Genomic DNA, 22,342 nt, shown 5'->3' with positions numbered 1-22,342 from the left:
GAAACAGGCCATCACAAGCAGACCTGGCTACCCAGAGGACAGGGTGTGCTCTCTCTGTTCATAGGGAGAGGTGGAGACCTCCATTTCCTAACAAAAGGTGACCTTTATAAAGACATTTGAACAACATGCTTCCTCAAAATGAGAAACAAACATCAAGAATTTGAAACGTTAACAGATAGAGAGAAACTTGTTTGTTTAGCCTAACTGCTCAATGTTGCCAGGAAAGTATGTAGCAACCTGTCCTGACCTTAGGGACAACCAATGGGACACAATATAATTTATAAGGCATGACATATTTTAATTTGTATTCACTTTGAATCACCTTTTAAATCTGTTTTATTCACACTATGTTATTTTAATCTACAGTGCGTGCATGTATACGTATGTATATACTGCATGAGCATGTAGATATACATGTGTGTTTGTATGTATGCATACTACATGCCACACTGCATGTTTTGCTTTGGTACATTTGAAATATCTCGCCATGTTTCATTCAACTATAATTGAATGACTGTTTGTTTGTGATTGATGATAGTAATTAAGTTGTATGATATGTTTAATAATAAAGCAAGTTGAATTAAATGAAAGAGGGGGGCAAGGAGAGAAAAACCTGAGAGAGATAGAGAGAGAGAGAGAGAGAGAGAGAGAGAGAGAGAGAGAGAGAGAGAGAGAAAGGGCAGAAGGAGAAAAGTAGACAAAGAGAGAGAAAGAGAGAGTTGCTAAAAGGCTTAAACAAACAATCCATGGCTGGACTCGCATCCACCATGTAGGGTTGGGCGATATTTAAAACAAATTATATCTCTATATTTTCAAAATGTTTACGACATTCGATATATATCTCGATGTGTTTGGATTTGCATTAAAAAACATAAAAAAAAAACATACATAAATGTATATTCGATATTCGCAATATTTTCAAATTTTACATCGTCGTCAAAATGATAGCGATATTATCGCTAATATTCGATATATCGCCCAGCCCTACCACCATGCTATTATGAGCATGCATAATATGTGTGCCTGTGTGCGTGCGTGCGTGTGTGCGGGCGAATGTGTGTGCGTGTGTGCGTGGGCGCGTGTGCGTGACAAACCTCCGCTCCTGACGGATGTGATGCTGGACGCTGAGGATGGAGCGCTCCTTGGCAGGCTGGCCTTCAAAGGACCCGCTTAGCATACGCTGTCTGGTGCAGGCTCTGGACAACACACACGCACGCACACACAAACACACACAGTCACTACACCTCCCACATGATCTCCCGCATACCCAGACCTGCTTCCCACACGCATTGAAAGCACCCTATGTGGCGAAACCACAGGAAGACACACAATTCTCCTGTACTTCAACAGATAGATACACTAGAACAGAGAGACACAGTTCCTGCAGTACATAATCCACCCGCCCCCTCCCCCTCCAACCCCAAATTATAATAGGGCTAATGGCACAAATGGCTAGTAGCACAGCTTCCACCAGTTGGGCCACCGATTACTGCCTCAGACATCAAGTGCGTGTGTAATCTTTCAGCAGGGTGCCAACACTGGACAGAGCAGCCACCCGCGGTGCCTTTCTGATGTGGGCACCATCATTCCAGCCAGGCTGCTAGCGCTCCCTGGCTAATTGCAGAGTCATGTACCGGAACCGGGCTAATGACGCTCTGGGCTTCAAGAGTGTGTCCTCACCCTATTTATGGCCACTCTACGTGATTAGTTACTCTTTGGCCGCGTGTGCGTGCGTGTGTGCGCGGAGATAGAACAGACCGGAGAGGACGTGCAATGACTACTGATGCGATGTCTGGCGGCTAAATTGAGGAGAGGGAGGAAATGAATGCGATACTCGCACAAACAAGCACAAACCCTCCCACACCTCCATACATATTGACACACACGGTGTGGAGAGGCTAATCTTGAGTTAGTGCCAACGCATCCATGCAAAACCTTTATCAAACTATTTCATTATAGACGCGAGGTCCATAATTTGTGCAGGCGTGTGTGTCTGTGAGCTTGATAACGAGATAAAGTCTCCGGGCCAATGCCTGAGACAAACAATACTGGGCCATCACATTTCCCTAAACTGAACCTGCAGCTAAATCTGAAGTGACAGACCAGATTGGACAAGAGCTTTCAACAGTCCAGGGTTCCGATCTACATGTTGTCAGCAGAAGAGCAGAAGACATCTACTCCGCTGCTCGGAAGCAGAAAGACGTTACTGACTCTAAACAAGACGACGGAAGTCTGCAGTTCTTACCTCAGTATCTTACTGAGGGAGGATAGACGTTGGTCTTGTTTCAGGACCTGACTGAGGAAAGATGGATTGAGGTCTTACCTCAGGATCTTATTGATGGTGGTCTCCTTCTCAAGGAGGTTGCGTGCTCGAATGCTGAATATTGACCTCCGCAGCTGAAAGGAAATAGGGTTGTAGTTACATCCGCTAAGGATACCCCATACAGAAGTTCAGCTGAGACACGTTATAAAAATGACTCCAATATGTACTAACTGGGTCCATCTTAAAATGGGCATCACAACTAGTCGTTGTCATGGTTACCTTCTGGTCAATGTACTTGTTATCCTCGATGGCGGAGCGTTTGGAATGGTCACAGGACGAGGAGGAGGCAGAGGGGAGACGGCGGAACAAACAGCTGGTGTCCTGCTGCTGACGGTCAATGAACTGCTTCATGAAGCTCTCTCTATGAACCGGTATACACACACACACACACACCCACAGCACAGACACATATTACCAAACTGTAAATGTGAACACGCATTTTTTTTATTGAACATACAAGTTGCACACTGAACATTCAGCCAGACACATGGAACACAAACACATTTTTTTCACTCGCAAAGTGCACGCATGTTTTGTCAAGCTAAAAGAGGGAGCAGATGGAGTTGGGGAGGCAGTCTGGGATGGTGAGAGAGAGACCCAGCTGTGCACTAATCAGCTTCTTTAAATGTACAAAAGGAATGATTCAGGAAAAATCAGGTTGTATCCACTTTAAAGATGTTGTGGGAGCTAATGAGGCCCTCTAAGAGTTGAACACAGATACCTCAGAGGGGAATGTCAATTTCTAATTTTGGAGGGGCCCACTACCTTCCAGCCTATTGTGTTCCAGCCATCCTGTTCCATCTTACAAAACATTTGTATAGGCTGGTCTTTCCCCTAAAATATTACCTATTTCACCTCTAACAGGAATTACAATGATGTGTGTATGCGTGAGGGAGGAGGGAACGGATTAGGGGGGTGATTGGGTCTAATCTGGGATCGGAAGAACAAGTATAGTTCAGACAGGCTCTGTTTGGTCCAGGTGTGTGTGTGTGTGTTTGTGTGTGTGTGCAGAAAAGCACCTAATCCTGGGGACGGTGAAGTCAGAGGGCAGCTTGGAGATCTTAACCATCTGCGGCCTGTTGGGGAACTTCTCAAAGATCCTCAGGCGCAGAGGAAGCTTCTCCTTCGTGTCCGCGTTGGCCTCGCTTTGCTTCAGCTAGAGACAAAGAGAAGGAGAGAAAGAGAGAGAGACAGAAAAAATGGAGAAAAGGAGTCATAAGTGAACTGATGGATTCTGTTCAAAGCTATACAGTGAAAGAGAGGACACGGTTTGGGTTAAGGTTAGGGTGAGAGAGAATTAGAGAGCAGAGGAAGAGATGGAGGGAGGAAGACAGAGGGAGAGGATGTTCGGGTTAGAGAGAATGAGACATGGGAGAGAAAAAGAGAGAGAAAGAAAATGAGAGAGACGAGGGAAGGACTTCACTTGATAACTCACAGAGCCTTGGACAGAGCTGAACCAACTGGGGAAGGTTTAAAGAGACGCACTGCAGCTAGACCGGGAGAATAATGATAGGACTGTGTGTGTGTGGGGGGGGGGAATTAGAGGATAAAACGGGAGCTATCTCAATTTCTGCCCTACAGATGGCAGCAGCGGACTTACCTACCGCACACAGTCAGTAAAGCACAGAGACCAGCCCCACTGTTTGGGGGATCCAACTTACGTTTTATTAAAGAAGGGGTGAAAGACGCAATGGAAAAGAGAAGAAAAGAAACAGATTACATTTCATGCAAGATAATGGAGGACTGGGAAAGACTGCAGACAGGGCTGTGGGAGGAATCACAGTGAGGTCAAATAAAAGACAATAGAAATGAATTAGACCAATTAAATGAACATAGTTTCATATAAAAGGGATACTGATATTCTCTGTCTAGGAGGGTGGGGTTAATCTGATTCATACCAGATTAGAGGAAAACACATTTGGCTCTGTAGAGAATTACCACTTACTATTCAGAACAGACAAAGGCCAGCACACAATACTGTGTAACTGTGTGTGTGTGTGTGTCTCATCCTAACTTGTGTTCATGTGGGTATATTTGTGATAAGGAGAAAAGCTCATCTCTCAATACTTTCCCTCCCTGGCACACTGAAATGTGTGTGTTGGTCTTTCCCCAGCCTTCAGGCTAGTTCAATTTGAGTGGTTATGTGCATCATGATTGATGCACCCGCATTAGTCTGTTAGCTTGGCACAGGGTGAGTGTGTGTGTGTGTATTTATGTGTATGGAGGTGGGGGTGATTAATAATGTGTAGGCCAGTTCAGCAGGGTTAAAATGATGATCAAGCGATCAAGTGTTTAATGAGCTGCGGCGGCTATTGTCTGCCATCAGACATTCAGACAATCAGACATTGTTGTATTCCACACTGCAAACCTAACTCAATTAGGCTAGTCCCTCACCAACAACAGCCTTGGGCCACTTTGAGACAAGCTTGTAAAGGATGTTGGAATTGGAGTCCTGAAGACTGCAGTAGGAAACCGAGGAAAGTAGGAAGCAGATAGGAGTCATTCGGATCCATCCCTGATTGTTTGGGCAGATATTATTATTCACACGGCCTCATATGCACACACTTCTACACTCATACACTCACACACAAACACACACACATACACACACGTTTTTGAGAGGATCTTGCTGGTCCCATATGCTCTAATGAAGATAAGATCAGATGAGCTCAGATCAGGCTAGAAAGCTAGCTGTCCAGCAGTATCTTGTCAAGTGGGAGTCAGGTGACTGAACGGTGAGGGAATTGGGCTGGTAATCTGAAGGTCGCCAGTTCGATTCCCGGCTGAGCCAAAATGACGTTGTGTCCTTGGGCAAGGCACTTCACCCTACTTGCCTCGGGGGGAATGTCCCTGTACTTACTGAAAGTCGCTCTGGATAAGAGCGTTGGCTAAATGACTACATGTAAATGTAATGTAAGACCAGTCCAGCAAAAACCAGTCCCCAGTACAACCCAGCCCAGTCAAGCTAGGCCCAGCCCAGCACATTCCAGCAGCACAGTTAATCTCTGCCTAGCTCTACAGACCCCAATCCATCTCAAATACATCCAAGCCTAGCCCAGCCCAGCCCTGCCCGGTTTAGCAGAACCCATGTCAGCACAGTTCAGCAGAATGAAACCTCTGCAACTGTAACACAATTCAACTACAACACCATGTTGTTCTGTTTAGGATAGCGATAATGTGTTTTATTGCACTGACCCAGGTTTGGAACCTAATGTGGCCTAAAGGTCCCCCTCGACTACTATTAACTGAACCTGCAACAGCATTGGCCATTGATCTTGATCAATACATGTGATGGATTAGGCACACGTGTAAGCAGGCGCTAAGGTGTAAAGCACCTAGCCATTTAATCACTACCAGGTCTTTATTGATCACTCGGCCCCCTACAACGTCAGTCAAGGCTCTCTCACGTCTGACATGGAGTAGTGAGCGTGCATATGTTGTGTGATGTGTGTGTGTGTTGACAACAATTTGAGTGTTACAGTAAGCCTAAACAGAGCGTCATAGGCCTTAGCATAGCAGTAATAGCTCACAGAGTAAAGTCTCAGCCTATGAGACACTCCCGGGAGATCTATCCACACCTACCTACCATTCAACCAATTTCAGGCTTGAGCAAACTTGGAGCTTTGGATTAGGGATCCCTGGACGGTCTCCCTAAGTAAGGGGGAACAGAGGTCCATCCCCGACTTTCACCACACACTACCATTACTGTTGAACGCAGAGATGAGGGGGAGGGGGTGGAGGGAAAAGCACCTTCACAGAGATCCAAACACACCTTTCCCCGACGACGGATCATTCTCCGAACGAGTTCTACTGTGCGGGAGGCGTGGAGACAGTATCTCCTGACAGAACCCAGATACTCTTCAATGATCTGAACTGTGATGTGGTTTGCTTTCACTGAGCCTTTGAGACCCTTAGCCCCTTGGTATCAGCCTTGAGACGCCGGCTGAGTCATCCTGCTCCAGGCCACGAGAATCTCAGATGAGGCATTCGAGTTTATCATGATCAATGTTGCTGGAGGTGATGACTGAGTGAGGTGAATATTTCAAATGGAGCCTATCAAACTGTTTTTGTTCCCCGGAATGGTACAGTAGAGGGCTTTAAAATATGTTTGGCATTCTTTGCTAAAGGACAGTAAGGCTACTCAATAGAATGCATTTAGAAGAGTGAGGACAATACAGACAAACCATACAGTGCTTTGTCTTCACAGGATTTACTTCAGATATACAGAGTTGCAAGACTAAGGACTAGAAATACAGAGACTGTTATCTCTGTATTGGACTGAGGATTCCGACATATACAGTTAAAGACTTAACGACTGAAGATACACATTCAGTGTTTACGCCTGTTTGAAAAAGGGACTGTGGATGAACTGTTAAACCATATCCTGTCTTCAGAAGCTTCTAGAAAAGAATAGGAGGCTGATGAATGGCCCGCCCACACACCTGCTGCAGCCTACACCAACACCAAGACACACAGATGAAGCCGTACACACATACAAACACGTCTGCTCCTACCCACATCATCCAGACATACAGCCTGCGTGTGTGGGTGGATAAACAGTCCCTTACCAAAGGGGGACCAGAGACAGCTCACAGCTACACTGTTATCTGGATGTGTGCGTGTGTGTTGTTACTTTAAAAGCAAGTGTGTGTGTGTGGTTGGTGTATGCAGAAGGTGTGTGTTTGCCACTCTTCACCAGGCTGAAGAGTATTAATCAAGAAATCTCAGAAGAAAGAGATGTGTTTAGGTGTATTTTGCTAGCGAGGACCACAATTTGAGCCGGATTTCACTCGTTTTTACTGCCAATGGTCACTTGAGTGCACCCTTTAATTGTAGCTCTCTAGTAGAAATATGTGTTTCTTTATGATTTTTGAAAATGGCTAGAAATCTGCCATGTGAGCATATGACAATTGGATGACATCTTTATTATAGCTAAATAGCAAATTATCAGGAACTGGTAATGCACAGTATGATAAGACGACATAGACACAAACAAAAGTGCAAAAAACTGCGAGTGGCTGGATAAAAACTGGAATACATGCATTGATGGGTGCTCTGAATACTCTCAAACAGGCTGAATGGAACAAAGTTGACACTGCAATCACAGAGGAAGTCAAAGAAACTTCAAGGTCATTTGAAAACCCTGTAAGTAGATGCAATTCCATCAGAAGACCCCAATCCCACAGTTAGAAAGATCCGAGAAAAATAGGGTGCTCACAAAAATAACCCTGATTAACGGGAGAAAAAGAAGAGGCATCAAAACTACTGAGACATCAAGGAATTGAGCACCTGCAAACCCAGATGTCTGGTTTGTCTAAATGGTATATATGAGATGTAAAAACACATTCCCTGTTCTGTTGATAGTTTGTGTGGTTTCATCTACAGACATCCACTGTCACGACGTGAGGTGGGGTTGGACCCAAATGCAGGGGAGTACCGAGGCATAGCGAGGAACACAGGTTTAATTCTCAAAACGGGAAACAGACAGGGTACACGCAGGGACAAAGGGTAATGCTAAGACAAAGACTGGACACAAAGCAGGAACCTAAATACACAGAAACAAACAAGACACAGGTGAACACAATGAAACTAACGACAACTGAACGAGACAGGTGACGACAATGACAGGGAAACACTAGGGCAGGGCAAAACCAAAAACAATAGGGGGGCACGGCTGTGGCCGTGACATCCACAGATATTCAGGAGGAGGATGGGAATTCCGGAGGAAAGCCCTTTGCGGTGGTGTTTTAAGCACTTTGAACATTTTTACTTTTCCAAGACATATTTACCTCTTACTTGTGAATAATATGTTGTATAGATATTTTTTTGAAAGCATGCACAAGGCAAAAACCAGGAAGAGCTTTCAAATACATGAAAAGGACAACCTGAAGTAGCAAAGAAGCAGTATGGCAGTGTAGCAGTCTAAAGTTTCCAGCTCTGTCAGTCCAGTATGTTTGTAAAGGTAGTTTATTTATCATTTCAGTAGTTATCCATATTAATCTGTTCCTAGAATGTCTCTGGGGCCAGGGAGTAAATGCTGTGTCAGTCCAAGCAGCAATAGTGTACTTTTTCAGGCATGTACCGCAGGAACAAGGAAGACCATGTTAAAGACAAGGCCACCTCACTCAGTTGCAAGTGTATAACAGTGGTCATTTACAGCTGAGTCAATGAAGGGGTGGTAAACTGATGCACCAGATAGAAATATAGTCTGGTTAGTTCTAATTCATATTCTGAACAGAAATGTAAAGTTACGGTGCAAAGCCTGAATCCATAAAGCACTTTTAGATAAGCAAATAATGAGGTAGTGTAGAGTTGAGAAGGATATTGGAATGGGTTTTATCAGTATGATCCCACAGCAATAGAGTTTCAAGGAAGTTGGGGAGAGTTCAGGCTGGATCTATTTCCTCCAAGCTATGCTTATTCTTTTCTGATCTTCTTTCCCTACATTTTCCATCTCATTCCCTATGTCTCACTGTCACACCTTTCCATCCCCTTGTTGCATTCTTAAGGCTGCTTTGTTTCTATCCTCTCTTTTCTTTTGACCTTCTGTTTGTAGGTCTGAGGATAATGTCTCCTCAACAGATAAGTTTAGCTTTTTGGGAGAGGGGGCATTAATGTTGTTGGATTGTAGGCTGTTGAACGTGAGGAGCAATATGCTTGTGTATCACATCTGGCTAATGCACACAGCTGCAGCAGCACCCGTGTCAGGTTCGCTAGCTTGGTCTGCTCACCTTGCTGGTTTTAGCGAATCACTGTTTATTTTCGATTGAACCAAATTGAAGCTTTAAACTAAACTAGAGAGGGTAAAATGTCTGGGGAAATTGTAGGGTGTGCTTGCTTGCGTCGGTTGCAGATGGGTCCGTTTATTAACTGTAATTTTTACAACTGATATTTCTGACTAATCAGTATCTTGATATGCCACACCTGTGAGGTGGATAGATTTTCTCAGCAAAGGAGAAGTGCTCACTAACACAGATTTAAACAGATTTGTGAACAATATTTGAGAGAAATAGACCTTTTGTGTACATAGAAAAAGTCTTACATCATTGAGTTCAGCTTATGAAAAGAGGGGCAACAATAATAGTGTTTATTCATTCGTCTGCTAAATGACTAAATGTAAATGTAATGTAATATATATATCTTTCAGAAAGACATACACTGTCCAGAAACAATTAGAAGTTTAACATTGAAACATCATGTTCCTGCATCAGCCTCAGTTCCAGCCCCAGGTGGAAGGAAGGAGGAAATGAGGGTGCAGAGAGTCCCTCCTCTCGCTGTCATTGGCTGTCTAATGAGCCGTGCTCCAGTAGAGACCTGTCGCACACACAGAGGCACATAAGTAGAGCTACTACACAGCCAGACCACTTAGACACACACCTCATGCCACCTCATAGCCTCTTCTGCCAGTCTATGAGCCATCGCACGGGCATGCCCTGTGTGTGTGTATGGGTAGGACAGAGCATGTTTGTGGATGTGTGGCACACATGTCCTCTGAGAATTATTCCTAAAGTAAACTAGAGGTGACATTGATGTGATACAGGACACAAAGGACTATTCTCAATAGGGTCGTCTATCAGTTCTTTGTTCCTCTATTATGACCTCCTCTCCCTTATTCTACTCCTCTCCCCCTCTCCTTTCCTCCTTCCTCGCAGATTAATTCATCAATAATACAAAAATCCCTGGGAGGGCATAATAGAATACCTCCCAAACATATTTGGTGAAACGAAATCTCTTCATCCAAAATGCATGCTCTATATAGAGCAGATAAACAGCGTGGAAAGTGGAGCGGAAAAAGGAAATAATAACCCTTTCACCACTGCAGCTCACAGACACACACAAAACACACACAGAGACAGAAACACACACAGACTGACAGAAACACATACACAGGCGGAAACACAAACACAGACGGAAACAAACAGCTCCAGCTGTGAATTGTGCCACTGACAACATAACATAGCACCATTTTACCACAGTTCAAAGTTAGAGACCTATGCTGTTGCTGAATCGGAAAAGCTCAGAAGTGCTACTACAGTAGAGTTACAAAGCTCCTATGAACTGTACTCTTATCCATGACGTTTGCCTAGGCTATTCCTTCATACACCCCTATGATGTTTCGGTCTGTTTCTCTCATCCCCACTTCTCATGAAAAAACTAAACAAATCAAAATGTCGTGTTTATTCTGTGGGCCTTGCACTAGATGGCAGTATGGTTGTGCTACCTCTTCATCCATGACCTCCCCTCCAACCCAGCCCCCCTCCCAGAAGCCCCCGAGCACATGGCTTGTCAATCCTTCTACAGCTCAAGCCTGGCTTTAGAAGTTGGCAGGAAAAAACACCTTCCTGGTGGCAGGGAGAGGGGACTCCCAATTGGACCCACTGCACAACTATAGGGGTGGACGGTATGAACGGTATAGAAATGTACCGGTATGAATTTGCCCTACGGCAGGGGTTTTGTCCCAGGGACCACCATTCTTACTAGAAAGTAATCCGCGGCTCACTGATGTTCCTGTGCGTGCATGTGGATAGAAGGGAGTTATAATATTTGGTTTTCCATGTTGCTTTGATTTAAAATCCTCAAACAAAGCTAGATATATCTACTTAAAAACCTCAAACGATATGCATACAATCTGAAAAATTGAAAATATGTGTACGTGAGATTCTGAACACTAATAAAATATTAGATGTATATTCAAGAGTAATATGGAAATGTGTTGAGATATCAAAGCAAATTTCTAAAAATATAAATAAATCAATGGTGGACTGATCAACATAGGCTTGTGTCGCGGACCCCCTGCAATGCCGCCGCGGACCACCAGGGGGCTGCGGGCCCCCGGTTGAAAACCCCTGCCCTACGTTATGAATTTAGACAACACCGTGCTGCCCGCGGTAGAGCCTTCCAGAAAAGAAGATTTGTTACAGTCCCACTCACACCAGGCACAGTATAAACTTACCGTATGGAACTTGAATGCAGGTATCGCAATCAATCGATGCAAACATTGCAAATAACCTTCCGCATCCTCACAACCAGTATTGCAAAGATGGAGGAGAGTCTCGTTTTGTTGGTGTCTAGTCACCCGGCTATAATTGACACAACTTGAGATGTTTACAGAGACTTAAATGTCAAACATGCAGCATGGAAGAGTGCATTCAGATATTGTAATGAAGACCGTTACCATCCGTGCTTCAAATTATATTGTGATAGACATTAGGCCACACCGGCCAGCCCTACACAACACCCATAGTATGTATGACTGCAAGACTATAGAAATGTGACTATCCAGTAGATCAACATAAAGTTTACAGAAGGGTTCCAGGCGATGATTTTATTAAATGGCAAAGTGCCTTTCCTGTGGTAAGTGGCAGAAAAGGAAAGAAGTGCAGTGACAGAGAGAGCGAGTGTGAGAACTGAGACGGGGCGTGGGGAGGTGTGTTGGTTTTTTAACAAGCACCATTCTCTCCCACATCCCTTTTTAATGGTCAGACCATTCGTATCTTTGGACACATGCACACACGCACGCGCACTGCTCATAACTGTACGCAACAGGCAGCGCGAGAGAGAGAGAGAGAGGGAGAGAGAGAGAGAGAGAGAGAGAGAGAGAGAGAGAGAGAGAGAAAGAGAGAGAGAGAGAGAGAGAGAGAGAGAGAGAGAGAGAGAGAGAGAGAGAGAGAGAGGAGAAGACAAGAGAAGAGGGAGGACAGAATGAGAGATCTCTCACAGAGAAAGAAGCTCAGTGCCCATTAGAACACAAAGACTCTCAACGCTCAAAGGCTCGTGTCTCCGTCTGGACACTCTTAGGTCCATCTATCTGCTCGCCTGCTGACGGCAAACAGAGTTATACTGAAAACAACGAGTCAATCGCTTCCTGTTACCACTGAATTTGTTTTCACTTACTCCTTCACAATAGCTCCTCTGACTTGTTCCATTAGACAAAACCAGTTTGCTCCGGAATCCACCCACACACATGATCAGCACCATCACCTCAGGGGTAAACTCTTTTTTTCTTCTAGTTTGATATTCTTCCCATTTGTCTCCCTCTCCGTGGCCTCTCCGTCCCAGAGGACGCCACGTCATCATTGTCTCTCAACCCGCCACGCCAAGATGGAAGGAGAGCCGGAACCCGAATGGAGAGATGATGGACAAAGACAAGGGGTGGCCAAACATCCTCAGGGAAGCCTGTGATTGTTCACGCCTCTCTACTCCCTCCCTTCATCCCTCCCTCTGCTGATTGGCAGCAACCGTCACGTGAGAGGAAGTGGCAGGGAAAAGAACGTCAAATGAGTCCGCCTACTAAGTGTGCCTCATAAACACAGAGGATAGAATAGAAGAAGGCTTGCCATTTAGTCTTGGCATGTGGTGTGTGAGACAGTCTCAGTTAGAATAATATGATTTTATATTATATTAATATCAAGATAAGATTATAGCCCTAGTTCTACGTAATCTGAGGTGATGTTTAGCCTGTAGTCTAACTGTCTTAGCCTGAGATTTTGGAAGAGCACCATGGAACGCTCTGGGGTACCATCGAACGCTTAGAGCGAAATGAAAGAATGTAGTATCTTGCTCACATCCTTTTTCCGGAAGTAGCTGAGACTGGCTCCACCATGTGGGTGGAATTATTGAGTCATTTGGCTGGTCCCTTTAACAGGTGCCCAATCATGTACAGATCAAAACAAATCCAAAAGTAAATGATGAATGGGGATGCTCAACATCCCCCACAGATTGCTGTGTGTATAACGTGAGTGAGGATGTAGCAGTGGCTGTCAATACATCTTCATCAAGGGTCCTGAGTACACTGCACAATGCAAAGCCAGGATTAATGAACGACAGAGTCTCATAACTCAGGTGTGTACTCGACTCACGATATATTTCCTTCACTGTAAAACTTTTGTGATGGACTTAGAGTCGATTGATACACAACCACCAATACTTGCGTGTATGAAGTCTGAAAACACGGATTTGATGGATGTCATTTATCTGCCTGATTAATGAATTCACTTTGAATCATATGATTTAATCGACGTTGATGGGCACTGCGGTCTCGGCCGTAGCATCCACGAGGGAAGAAGATGACGTTTGTTGAAGTTCCAGTCCTATGTAATCTTACCAGTAGCAAATAGTCTGTTGTGTTAGTATTTAGCCTTAATGTGAAATTAGTCTTGCAAGTATTAAGACAGTCCCCATTAGCATGTAGACTGACGACAAACATGCCATGGTAGACTGTCTGCCGTCTCGGAGGCAAGACGTCACCTTGCCTTTATTCCATTTACCTCTCCCGTCTCCCTCCCTGTCTGTCTGCTCCATTTCATTAAAAGTTCCCCCAAATCGAATTTCACGCCATAAATGCATTATCATAATCAGCATTGATGGGTGAAGTATGAACAAGATGGCTGTGTCTGTGGGCTGTGTCTGATAGAGAGACACAGAGAAACAGACAGAGGCTACTGAAGGTCTGGTTGTGTACGTGTGTTTGTGTCTTCATAAGAGAATGTCACAGGGAACAAAAGTGTGTGTGTGTGTGTGTGTGATTAGGCACTTCCTGTTTCCTATGTCTCATCTGCATAGAGAGACCGGGTGTTCATTAGCAGCGCCTCCGCTCATCTCGCATCTCTAATTGCTAATGATCCCCGCGCGTGTGTGTGTGCGCATCAGCACTAAACGTGGACGACAAATTCAATCCACATTGGCAGTCTGCGATGACGAGGTGAGACCTCTGGGTCGTTTCCGCCCAGCAACAGCTCTCGACGGTTTCACTTTTCCTCTCTCTCCCTCTTTTCTAGGGGAGGAATGTCAAATAATGATACAAAAAATAATATATATATAATTGTAGTTTCCCTCCCTTGTTCCAGAGTCAAAAGGCAGAGCACCCCAATATGGTAGCTATACTTTGCTTGATCTATAAGACAAGTGCCTCTGTGCATACTCAGACAAACACAAACGTGTAGGCTGGGACACAAACACACACACACTCACACACACACAAGGACACAAAGGAAGTTACCAGCATGCCCTGGGTATTGCAGTCAAATAATGGAAAGGAACACAGTGTGGATGTGGAAATCATATCAAAAGGTGAGTCTGTCACAGGAAGTCACAAGGTGAGTGTTGCAACATCATAAGAAATAGAATGGATTTCTAACATCTGTATAAATATTATGTCTTGTGTACCATATACATACAGGAGATTTAATGTTAGTCATATCCTATATGTTATGGGGGCTCTATCTAGGTTTATGTCTATTAGGTTTTAAAGAGCTCCATCTTAATTTCCTCATAACCAATCCGCCGCCTTTCTTCTCAACAAGCTCAACATCCTCTACGCACGGTTTGAGACGATCAACACCACACCGGTAAGACGAGCTGAGGACCTGGCAGACAGCACTCCGTCCCTACCAACGGTTGACATGACGACAGCTCTGAAAATAGTCCATTCGCGGAAATCACCGGGGCCAGATGGCATTCCAGGTTGTGTCCTCAGAGCGTGCATCAACCAGCAGTGGTTTTCACCTTGATAGTCAACCTCTCCCTGAACCCGTCTGCAGTCCACTCCTGCTTCAAACAGACAACCATTGTCCCTGCCCCGAATAAACCTTCCCATCATGTCTGAATGACTGTGGTTGGTCAGATCCCACTCCTGCTCCTCCTTCCCCCACACCTTGGACCCCTTGAAACTCGCAAACGCCTCCCCAATAGATCTACGGACGACGCCGTCACCCCGGCAGGCCAAACCGTCCTCTCCCACCTGGATATGGGTGACAGGGGCGTGTCCAGACATTTTTGATAGGGGTGGCACAAGGGGTGGCCCGCCTCTGACTGGGCATATAGCCAATCATATTTTAAGATATTGGGGTGGCCAATCAGATTTCAGGGGTGGCCCGTGCCACCCTAGGCCACTCCCTGAACACGCCACTGATGGGTGAGACACGTATGTGAGGATGGCTGTGGATTACAGCTCAGCAGTCAACACAGTGGTGCCCGCTAAGCTCATCCCCAGGGTCAGGATCTTGGGGCTGAGCCTCTCCCGTTGCTACAGGATCCTGGACGTCCTGATGGGGAGAGCCCAGGTGGTGAGACTGGGTGGCCTGACCCTGAGCACTGCGGCCCCTGCAGGCTGTGTCTGAAGTCCCCTCCTGTCGGCCTGGTCACGCATGACTGGGACCTCACAGAGCTCCAATGCCATCCTCCATACGTCCTGCCACCACCAGAATCAGAAACAGGTTTTTGTTTTTGTTTTTTGGGGGGCCGTCATGCGTCTCAATGATCAACGTTAACCTATTGAAAGTACACGTCCATCTGCCCTTCATCACTTTATATTTTGTATATTTAAATCCCCGTTATAACAATCTATACACACATCTGTGCTCTTAGGGTTTATTATCATGTTATTACTAGTATTTGTTTTGCTGTTATTGTACTTTTCTGTTACTGTTGATGGTTTTATTGCTGCTCCTGCTTTATTTATTTTCGCTATACTTTTATTGCTTTTTTGCCAGTATTTTTAAATTAAAATTTGCTTTGTTATGCCTACAGTGTGGCTGTTGCCTTGCCGTGACCAAATAATTTAATTGCACAGAATGACCTGTATTATACTTGCATATGACCAATAAATCTCACTGACTCCTCAGTCTGCCCTAATGATATACCGCGGCGGAAATTATTCAACTAAATCACTTATATCGAGGGCACAATGAAAGCCAGTCAGATCATGTTATTAGTGCTATGTGGGTGGTCTCGTCTGTCAGTGTGAATATGAGTCACAATCCCGGACTCTAGAACTTTCCTCTATTTCGTCTCGGTCTGCTGCTTTAAATAGGATGTCTTGTCTTTCCCAAAACAGGGCAGTCCATCTCTGGGCTGACTGACTGCAGCCTCCTGCCACTCTCTGCTCTTCTGCTCCTGAAAGGGTGTTTGTGTGTGTGTGTGTGTGTGTGGTGGGGGGCAGGGGGGGAGTCCATCTGCGCTACCCTGATGCATGGGGGGGACAGAACCTCCCCTGCAAAGTAGGACAGGCCTGGGTCAATCAGGGGAGGTTTCTCAGCAGAGGGCTGACAGACAGTGGAGAGTGAATGCGGTATGTCCTCCTTTAGTAGCCCATGTTGAGGACGTGCTGTGAACCTGTCTGGAGCCTGGCGTCGTCTGACTCAACCAACAGGACTGAGGGAGTCAAATCCCTGTGTCACGCACGCACACATCTACACTTGACTCCCACTTACAGGTGTAGCGTTAGAGCGTTACACACACACACACTCCGCATGGCCAAGAGAAGGGATTCTGTGACATGCTGTCAACAAGGCTTGTTAGTCTCTCAAGGAAGGACTCCCTGCCAAGCTCCCGTAGAACCCTCTAGCAGCCCACTGTAACCTCACAGCTGTCACTCCAGCAGGAGAACACAGAAGACGACATCGTCTCGAAAGGTTGAAGCAAAAAGCAAGCTGCTAAATGCTTTTTTTCTTTTTGTCCTTCTCAGTCTTCTCTTTGCGACAATGATTCATTTCAAATCAATCGCATGACAATACCTGGAGACCTGACGTTGTGACTTGCACGAATGCACTTGGTGAATAGATTATTCAACTTCAATTTGTTGTGCCATTCTTTCTAATTAATTTCCAGCATGACAATCGTGCAGGAGCTCGTCAGCCTGTGAAGAAGACAGGATTAGAAATGTCCCCGGAAAGGATGGCACCCGCCGGGGCCCCAAGGGGGACTTAGACTCCCGGTGGGAACACTGATTCACATCCCCCATGTCGCCCAAAATATTCTACAGCTTTAACCTGAGGTGACGGATACCCAAAAACAGTACGCACTAACTAGGAAGACCATGAACTAATTGTATTGAGCTAGCTATGCCTCCTGAATTGGGATTTGGTGTATTGGCGGGGATATCTTACGGTCATGTCTACCTTGAAAAATAGTATTTTTATCCGAGTGGGTTTCTTTTGGTGAAATAAAGAAGTCAAGGAAAGAGATGCTGCAGATGTTCTGTGGTCCACCTGACCCTGAAGGCCAGCCAAGGGACTGGTGCGGGGCCTGCTGGGGCAGAGGATCCGTGATAACCATCTGCCCCTATATACATTCTGTGGGCTGGTGCTGCCTTTGGGATGGAAGCACCTGGAAAATAGGCAATTTTACCGCCACTGATCATGATCACTCGTGTGTAGACAGGATATAACCCACCCAGGCATACAAGGACCTGTCGGAGGGTGATGTGTGTGCGCATCTGTATGTTTGTTTGTGTGAAAACACACATACGGCCTGCATCCATTATGGGTTAAGGCTCGGCACACAAACACATAGCACTTGTACACACCAACACACACACACACCAGCGTAGGTATTGCACAGTTGGATCTTATAATGGGTTTATCCTTTTATCTCACTGAATCCAGAAGTACATGTCCTTAGAAGGGCCTTTGTTAAAGAGCTTCGTTTGAATTTGATGACGGAGTTCACCTGTGTGTGTGGGAGGATGAGTGGGCAAGTTTGATTATTCTAATGGGGGACTGGAAACTAAGGACAGTTTGAACTTGTGAAGACATTTTCTTGGTTAAGTGCTATTTCTAGGGGGTTTCTGCTAAGAGTTAGGGGTAGGTTTAAGGTTCAGGTGTTTATTCGATTTTAATGCATGTCAAAGTAAAGGTTAAAGTTCGGGGTTAGAGAAGGTCAGGATTTCAAATGGAACAGCATGTTCAGTCCCCACAAGAATGGCCACACAAAGGTCTGTGTGTAAATGTCCCCATATGTGTGTATCTCTACACACCAGCATTAGAGCTTCAGCTTTAATGCCTTGATGAGTCATGCTTTCCAATGAAAGCCCCCTACAGGTGTTGAATGGAAAAATCACTCAAGAGGGACGTTCGCCTGTGTGTGTGTCTCTCATTCTTTTCAGAAGAGAACGCAGGGCTCTCAAGTTTTGAAGACAGGCAAGAGTGACATTCTCCCCCCCCCCCCCAACCGTCCCCCGTCCCCCCGTAAGGGGGTCAAAATTAATTAATTAATTGCTTTTTACCTGACATCTTTGAGAGGCAGCAATGATTAATGCATCCATGGCCAGGATATAATAATAAAATATGACATTATTTTAAAAGTCAAAGGAATCGGGCCTATTTACATCCCGCACTGGGTTCGATCCTGCCACCTCTGACATCCCAAGCGCCGCCACTACCAACTACGCCAACGAAAAGCTAGATAACCGTAGATGCGGGTGGCCTGTTACTTACCTGACGAGTGAGTTTCACCGATAAACACCGGCTACATCTATGAACTACTTGTTCTGAGCAGGTGTTGTCAGTGAACAGGCTGTAAAACTGTTGGTTAAGAGACTCGAGAAAAACTGATGCTAATTATCTGGGATTTTTTTTTTAACAGCAGTCAAGTTGTCATTGTTTGTGTCAAACAAGTTGTGAATTTGTTGTAACATTAAAACAGGAGATTATGACTGTGCTCAAAGTGATGCTCGAGCTCCAGCGGTTTGCTTTGTAGGTGAACAAAACTTTCGGAAGACGTAGCAGAATCACGAAAAATGACAGGATATGCTTTTTTTCCATTGGTTGTTGCATTAAATCTTACCCAGATACAATGGTGCTATTTTCCGATTGGCTATTGTGTAGACCCTTTCTTTTTCTTGATTGGCTGATAAGTGGAAGGTTCGACTAAGGAGACGCGCTTGACTGCCGGTTCCATAGTGAGAGTGGGGCGGCCAGAGGAATTTTGGAGCCATCACTGCTAGAGAAACAAATAACCACGCATGTATCATTTGTGCATCCCTCTGCAATAACTTTTCCAGACCATCTAGTTGCTATATGTACGTAGCATGATGCTAGCATGCAGCTAGCCTTTTACAACATTTCTTGGTAGGCCAACACTTGGGTGTTGTTGACCAGCACCGGCAACTGAGCGTGAACCAGCAAGTCCAGACCAAAAGTCATGTGCAGCAGCAGCAGCTAAGTCAGTTTGCTGATGCAGTGTGAGAGAGGGAAAGATAGGGGAGGGGGGGGGTGTCTAATAGCAACATATCTACTAACCATTCCACTCTGAAAACTGGGTGAATACTGGCAACACACTGGCCTCAAGACAGAAGCTCACAGATGTGTCCATAATCAATGCACATTGCATAATCTTGAGTGAGGACTTGACCCACTCAAGTGTAGACAGGTTATAATCCATCCAGGCATACCAGCACCTGTCATATGGCGTGTTGGTGTGTGTGTGTGTGCGACTGTGTGTGTGTTTCCGCATGTCTGATCTGGTCTGTCAGACAGGAGAGCCTACCTGTTTGAGTTTCTTCAGGTCTTCATCCAGCTCCAGATTATCCAGGATCACAGCCACAAACAGACTGAGCAGGATCTGAAACCCAGCGACAGGGAGGAAGATGCTGAACACCTGGGCTGGAGGACACAGTGAGGCACCAGGTGTTCTCGGGACGCAGACAGACACCCCCATAAGAATAGATTAAGCTCATTCACAGAACGTGGTTGGGCTGAAAAAAACATCAATTTTCTCCTGGAAAAACATCCTTTCGAGAAGACTGAGAAGGGTTGAAGTCACCCAAAGTCAGTTGGTGTGTGTTTGTGTGTGTTTGTGTTTTTGGTTGTGTGACAGCAAGCAGGAGTTTTCTAATGGATCACGTGATCCCCAGGCCAAATATTGAGATTGCAGCACTCAGCCTGGAAACGGGAGACCTGCATGGATCTGAATCATCATGGAGATGCTCTCTGTCGACACACTACATGTTTCTATTCTATTGTTGTTTGCCTTGTTTGATAACTTTGTACAGCACTTTGGTTGGCTGTTGGCTGTTTTGTTGGCTGTTTTTAAATGTGCTTTATAAATAGACTGACTTGACTTGACTACAGTTCTTACTGACATCTAAAAACTGGAGAAAAAAAAAGATATATATGTATAAGCTAAGGTATACCAGAACTAGGGCAACCTCTCAAAACGTATTTACTCAGTAATAACTGCGGTAAGTAAAAAAACAATAGCAAATTATATATTTTAGGCCTTGCTCTATTCAGAAACAAATAAATTCATATGGACAGACATTCCGATTTAGAAAAATATACACATAAATGAAAAACATGTTCCTCCCTTATCACTCATTTGAATACGAAATCCCCAACCCATCAGAGATCTGCTTTAAACCCTCCACCCGCTCAGCCAACAAAGCTAATCCATTATAATAAATGTACCAGTGGGTGTTGGGTCAGAACCTCCTAAACCACAGACAAGGACACAGTCCTCTACCAAGTGCCCTGCACTCTCTCCCCAGCATCCACGCTGGCTCAGTTCAGTCATGTGGCTGCATTAGCCTGTTAACATCACTTATCGCCAGCTTTTTATAAACTCATCATAATACACTCATCTCGACGAATGGCTGCGTAGAAAAAAAAAGGTCTAGTGTTCTCCATGCCAGGCACTCATCACACAGCTGGGTTGGGGCTGGGACGCTGCTGTGTGGGCGGACATCCAGCGGGAGAAGATATGGTCTGGTCCCTGGGAATCCACACACATCCAGCCTGCCTATCTCTTGGTACAACTCTCAGATACCCAATCGGGTAAGTTAACGTTCATGTTGGATGGGAGATTGGGGCCGGGTGGTGTGGTGGTTTGAGGCTAATGTGCGTTAGTCATGTTTGCCCTAGGTTACCCTAAGCTGGCTCTAAGGTGTGTGTTGGAGGTATCTTACCAGGGTGGCAAACAAGTGGTAGAGGATGAAGTAGATGGCTACTACAGGAGCCCACCAGTCTCCCACGGCGACCAGGGTCTGGTCCATCACATCCACCCAGCCCTCCTGGGTTAGGATCTGGAACATGGACATGAACGCCTGGGAACACCAGAGGATAGAGGGGGTAAAAGAGCCTGCATCTGTGTGCGTCTGAGTACACATGAATGTAGTTGTACCAGTTGGAAACATTCCCTGGAAAGGCTAGGGCAAGAGGCTGGAGGAGAAGGAAAGGAGGAAGGAAGGAAGGAAGGAAGGAAGGAGGAGAGGGAGGTGTATGGTAGAGGAAGAGAGAGGAGTGAGAGGCGGAGGGGAGGACCGTGAGGAGGAGGAGAGGGAGAAGGGGAGTAGGAGGAGAGAAAGGAGGAGGAGCAGGAGTGGACAGTGGCGGTAGGATCAGAGAGGGAGGGGAGGTGGAGGGGGAGGGACGTGCTCCAGTGTCTGGCTGTCTCCTTTCTGTGGAGGTCACCTGAAGGTTGGCGGCCAGACAGCTGAGACTCACTGGCCTCAGGGCTCCTTCTCTCCTCTCTCTCTCTCCAGTCCAGCCACCTCTCCTCCTCCAGCCCTCCCCTCCTCCTCTCCAATGCATCATCTCTCTCCTCTCCTCGGCACTCCATTCTCCTCTCCTCCCCATGCCCTCCCCCCTTTCCAATTCTCCCTCTCCTTCTCCTTCTCCTCTCCTCTCCTCCCCTTTCCCAGTACCATACAGCCTCCAGCATTGTCCCCTGTCACTGTTGATAAGGATAATGCCAGCAACAGGTCTAGCCATCAGGGAAACGGGCAAACATCATTAACTCCCAATGTGTTTGTGTGTGTGTGTGTGTACCTGCTTTCCTGACAACATACGCGTGTGTCTGCATATCAACTGCACATCTGTGTGTATATGCGCGCCAACGTGGGTAGTATGTGTCTGCTGGTGTGCGTTTGCGCGTCTAAAAAAAGGGAGACGGCAAGCAGCAAACGAGCTGCATCTGTTTCTGGAGCGCTATCCCAGAGTCCCCCAGCGCCAGGATCAGTGGAACGGCGGAGGGGGGTGGGTGGGGGGGAACGCGAGGGATGAAACGATGTGGCTAATGAGAAGGAAAGAAGCTCACGAACACTTAGATATCAAAGGAGGTGGCGGAGGGGGCCCACATCTGTCCACACATTAGATTTCCCGCACGTGACATCTGGGGGGGGGGGGGGGGGGGGGGGGGGGGGGGGCGCGCGTGTTTTTTGGCGAGGCTGTGATCACCGAGTGTCCATTTCCTGGGTGTCTCTCTCTCTCTCTCTCTCTCTCTCTCTCTCTCTCTCTCTCTGTC

General features: G+C 45.9%; 1 protein-coding gene across 1 annotated transcript in view; it reads right to left on the bottom strand.

Annotated features, from left to right (window-relative positions):
* The window catches only part of nalcn (sodium leak channel, non-selective), a 60,886-nt gene that overhangs the window by 9,013 nt on the left and 29,531 nt on the right, over nucleotides 1-22,342 (bottom strand). The window contains exons 15-21 of the mRNA XM_047047769.1: nucleotides 21,006-21,143; nucleotides 19,589-19,663; nucleotides 3,343-3,479; nucleotides 2,543-2,684; nucleotides 2,324-2,397; nucleotides 1,095-1,196; nucleotides 502-613 (exon numbers count right to left, since the gene is read on the bottom strand). Of these exons, the coding sequence (XP_046903725.1) occupies nucleotides 502-613; nucleotides 1,095-1,196; nucleotides 2,324-2,397; nucleotides 2,543-2,684; nucleotides 3,343-3,479; nucleotides 19,589-19,663; nucleotides 21,006-21,143 (780 nt within the window). The remainder of the gene's footprint in view (nucleotides 1-501; nucleotides 614-1,094; nucleotides 1,197-2,323; nucleotides 2,398-2,542; nucleotides 2,685-3,342; nucleotides 3,480-19,588; nucleotides 19,664-21,005; nucleotides 21,144-22,342) is intronic.

The sequence above is a fragment of the Hypomesus transpacificus genome, chromosome 23 (genome assembly GCF_021917145.1).
Source record: "Hypomesus transpacificus isolate Combined female chromosome 23, fHypTra1, whole genome shotgun sequence".
NCBI lineage: Eukaryota > Metazoa > Chordata > Actinopteri > Osmeriformes > Osmeridae > Hypomesus > Hypomesus transpacificus.
Note: the sequence above shows the minus strand (reverse complement) of the source record. Positions and strands in the feature narration are given on the sequence as shown.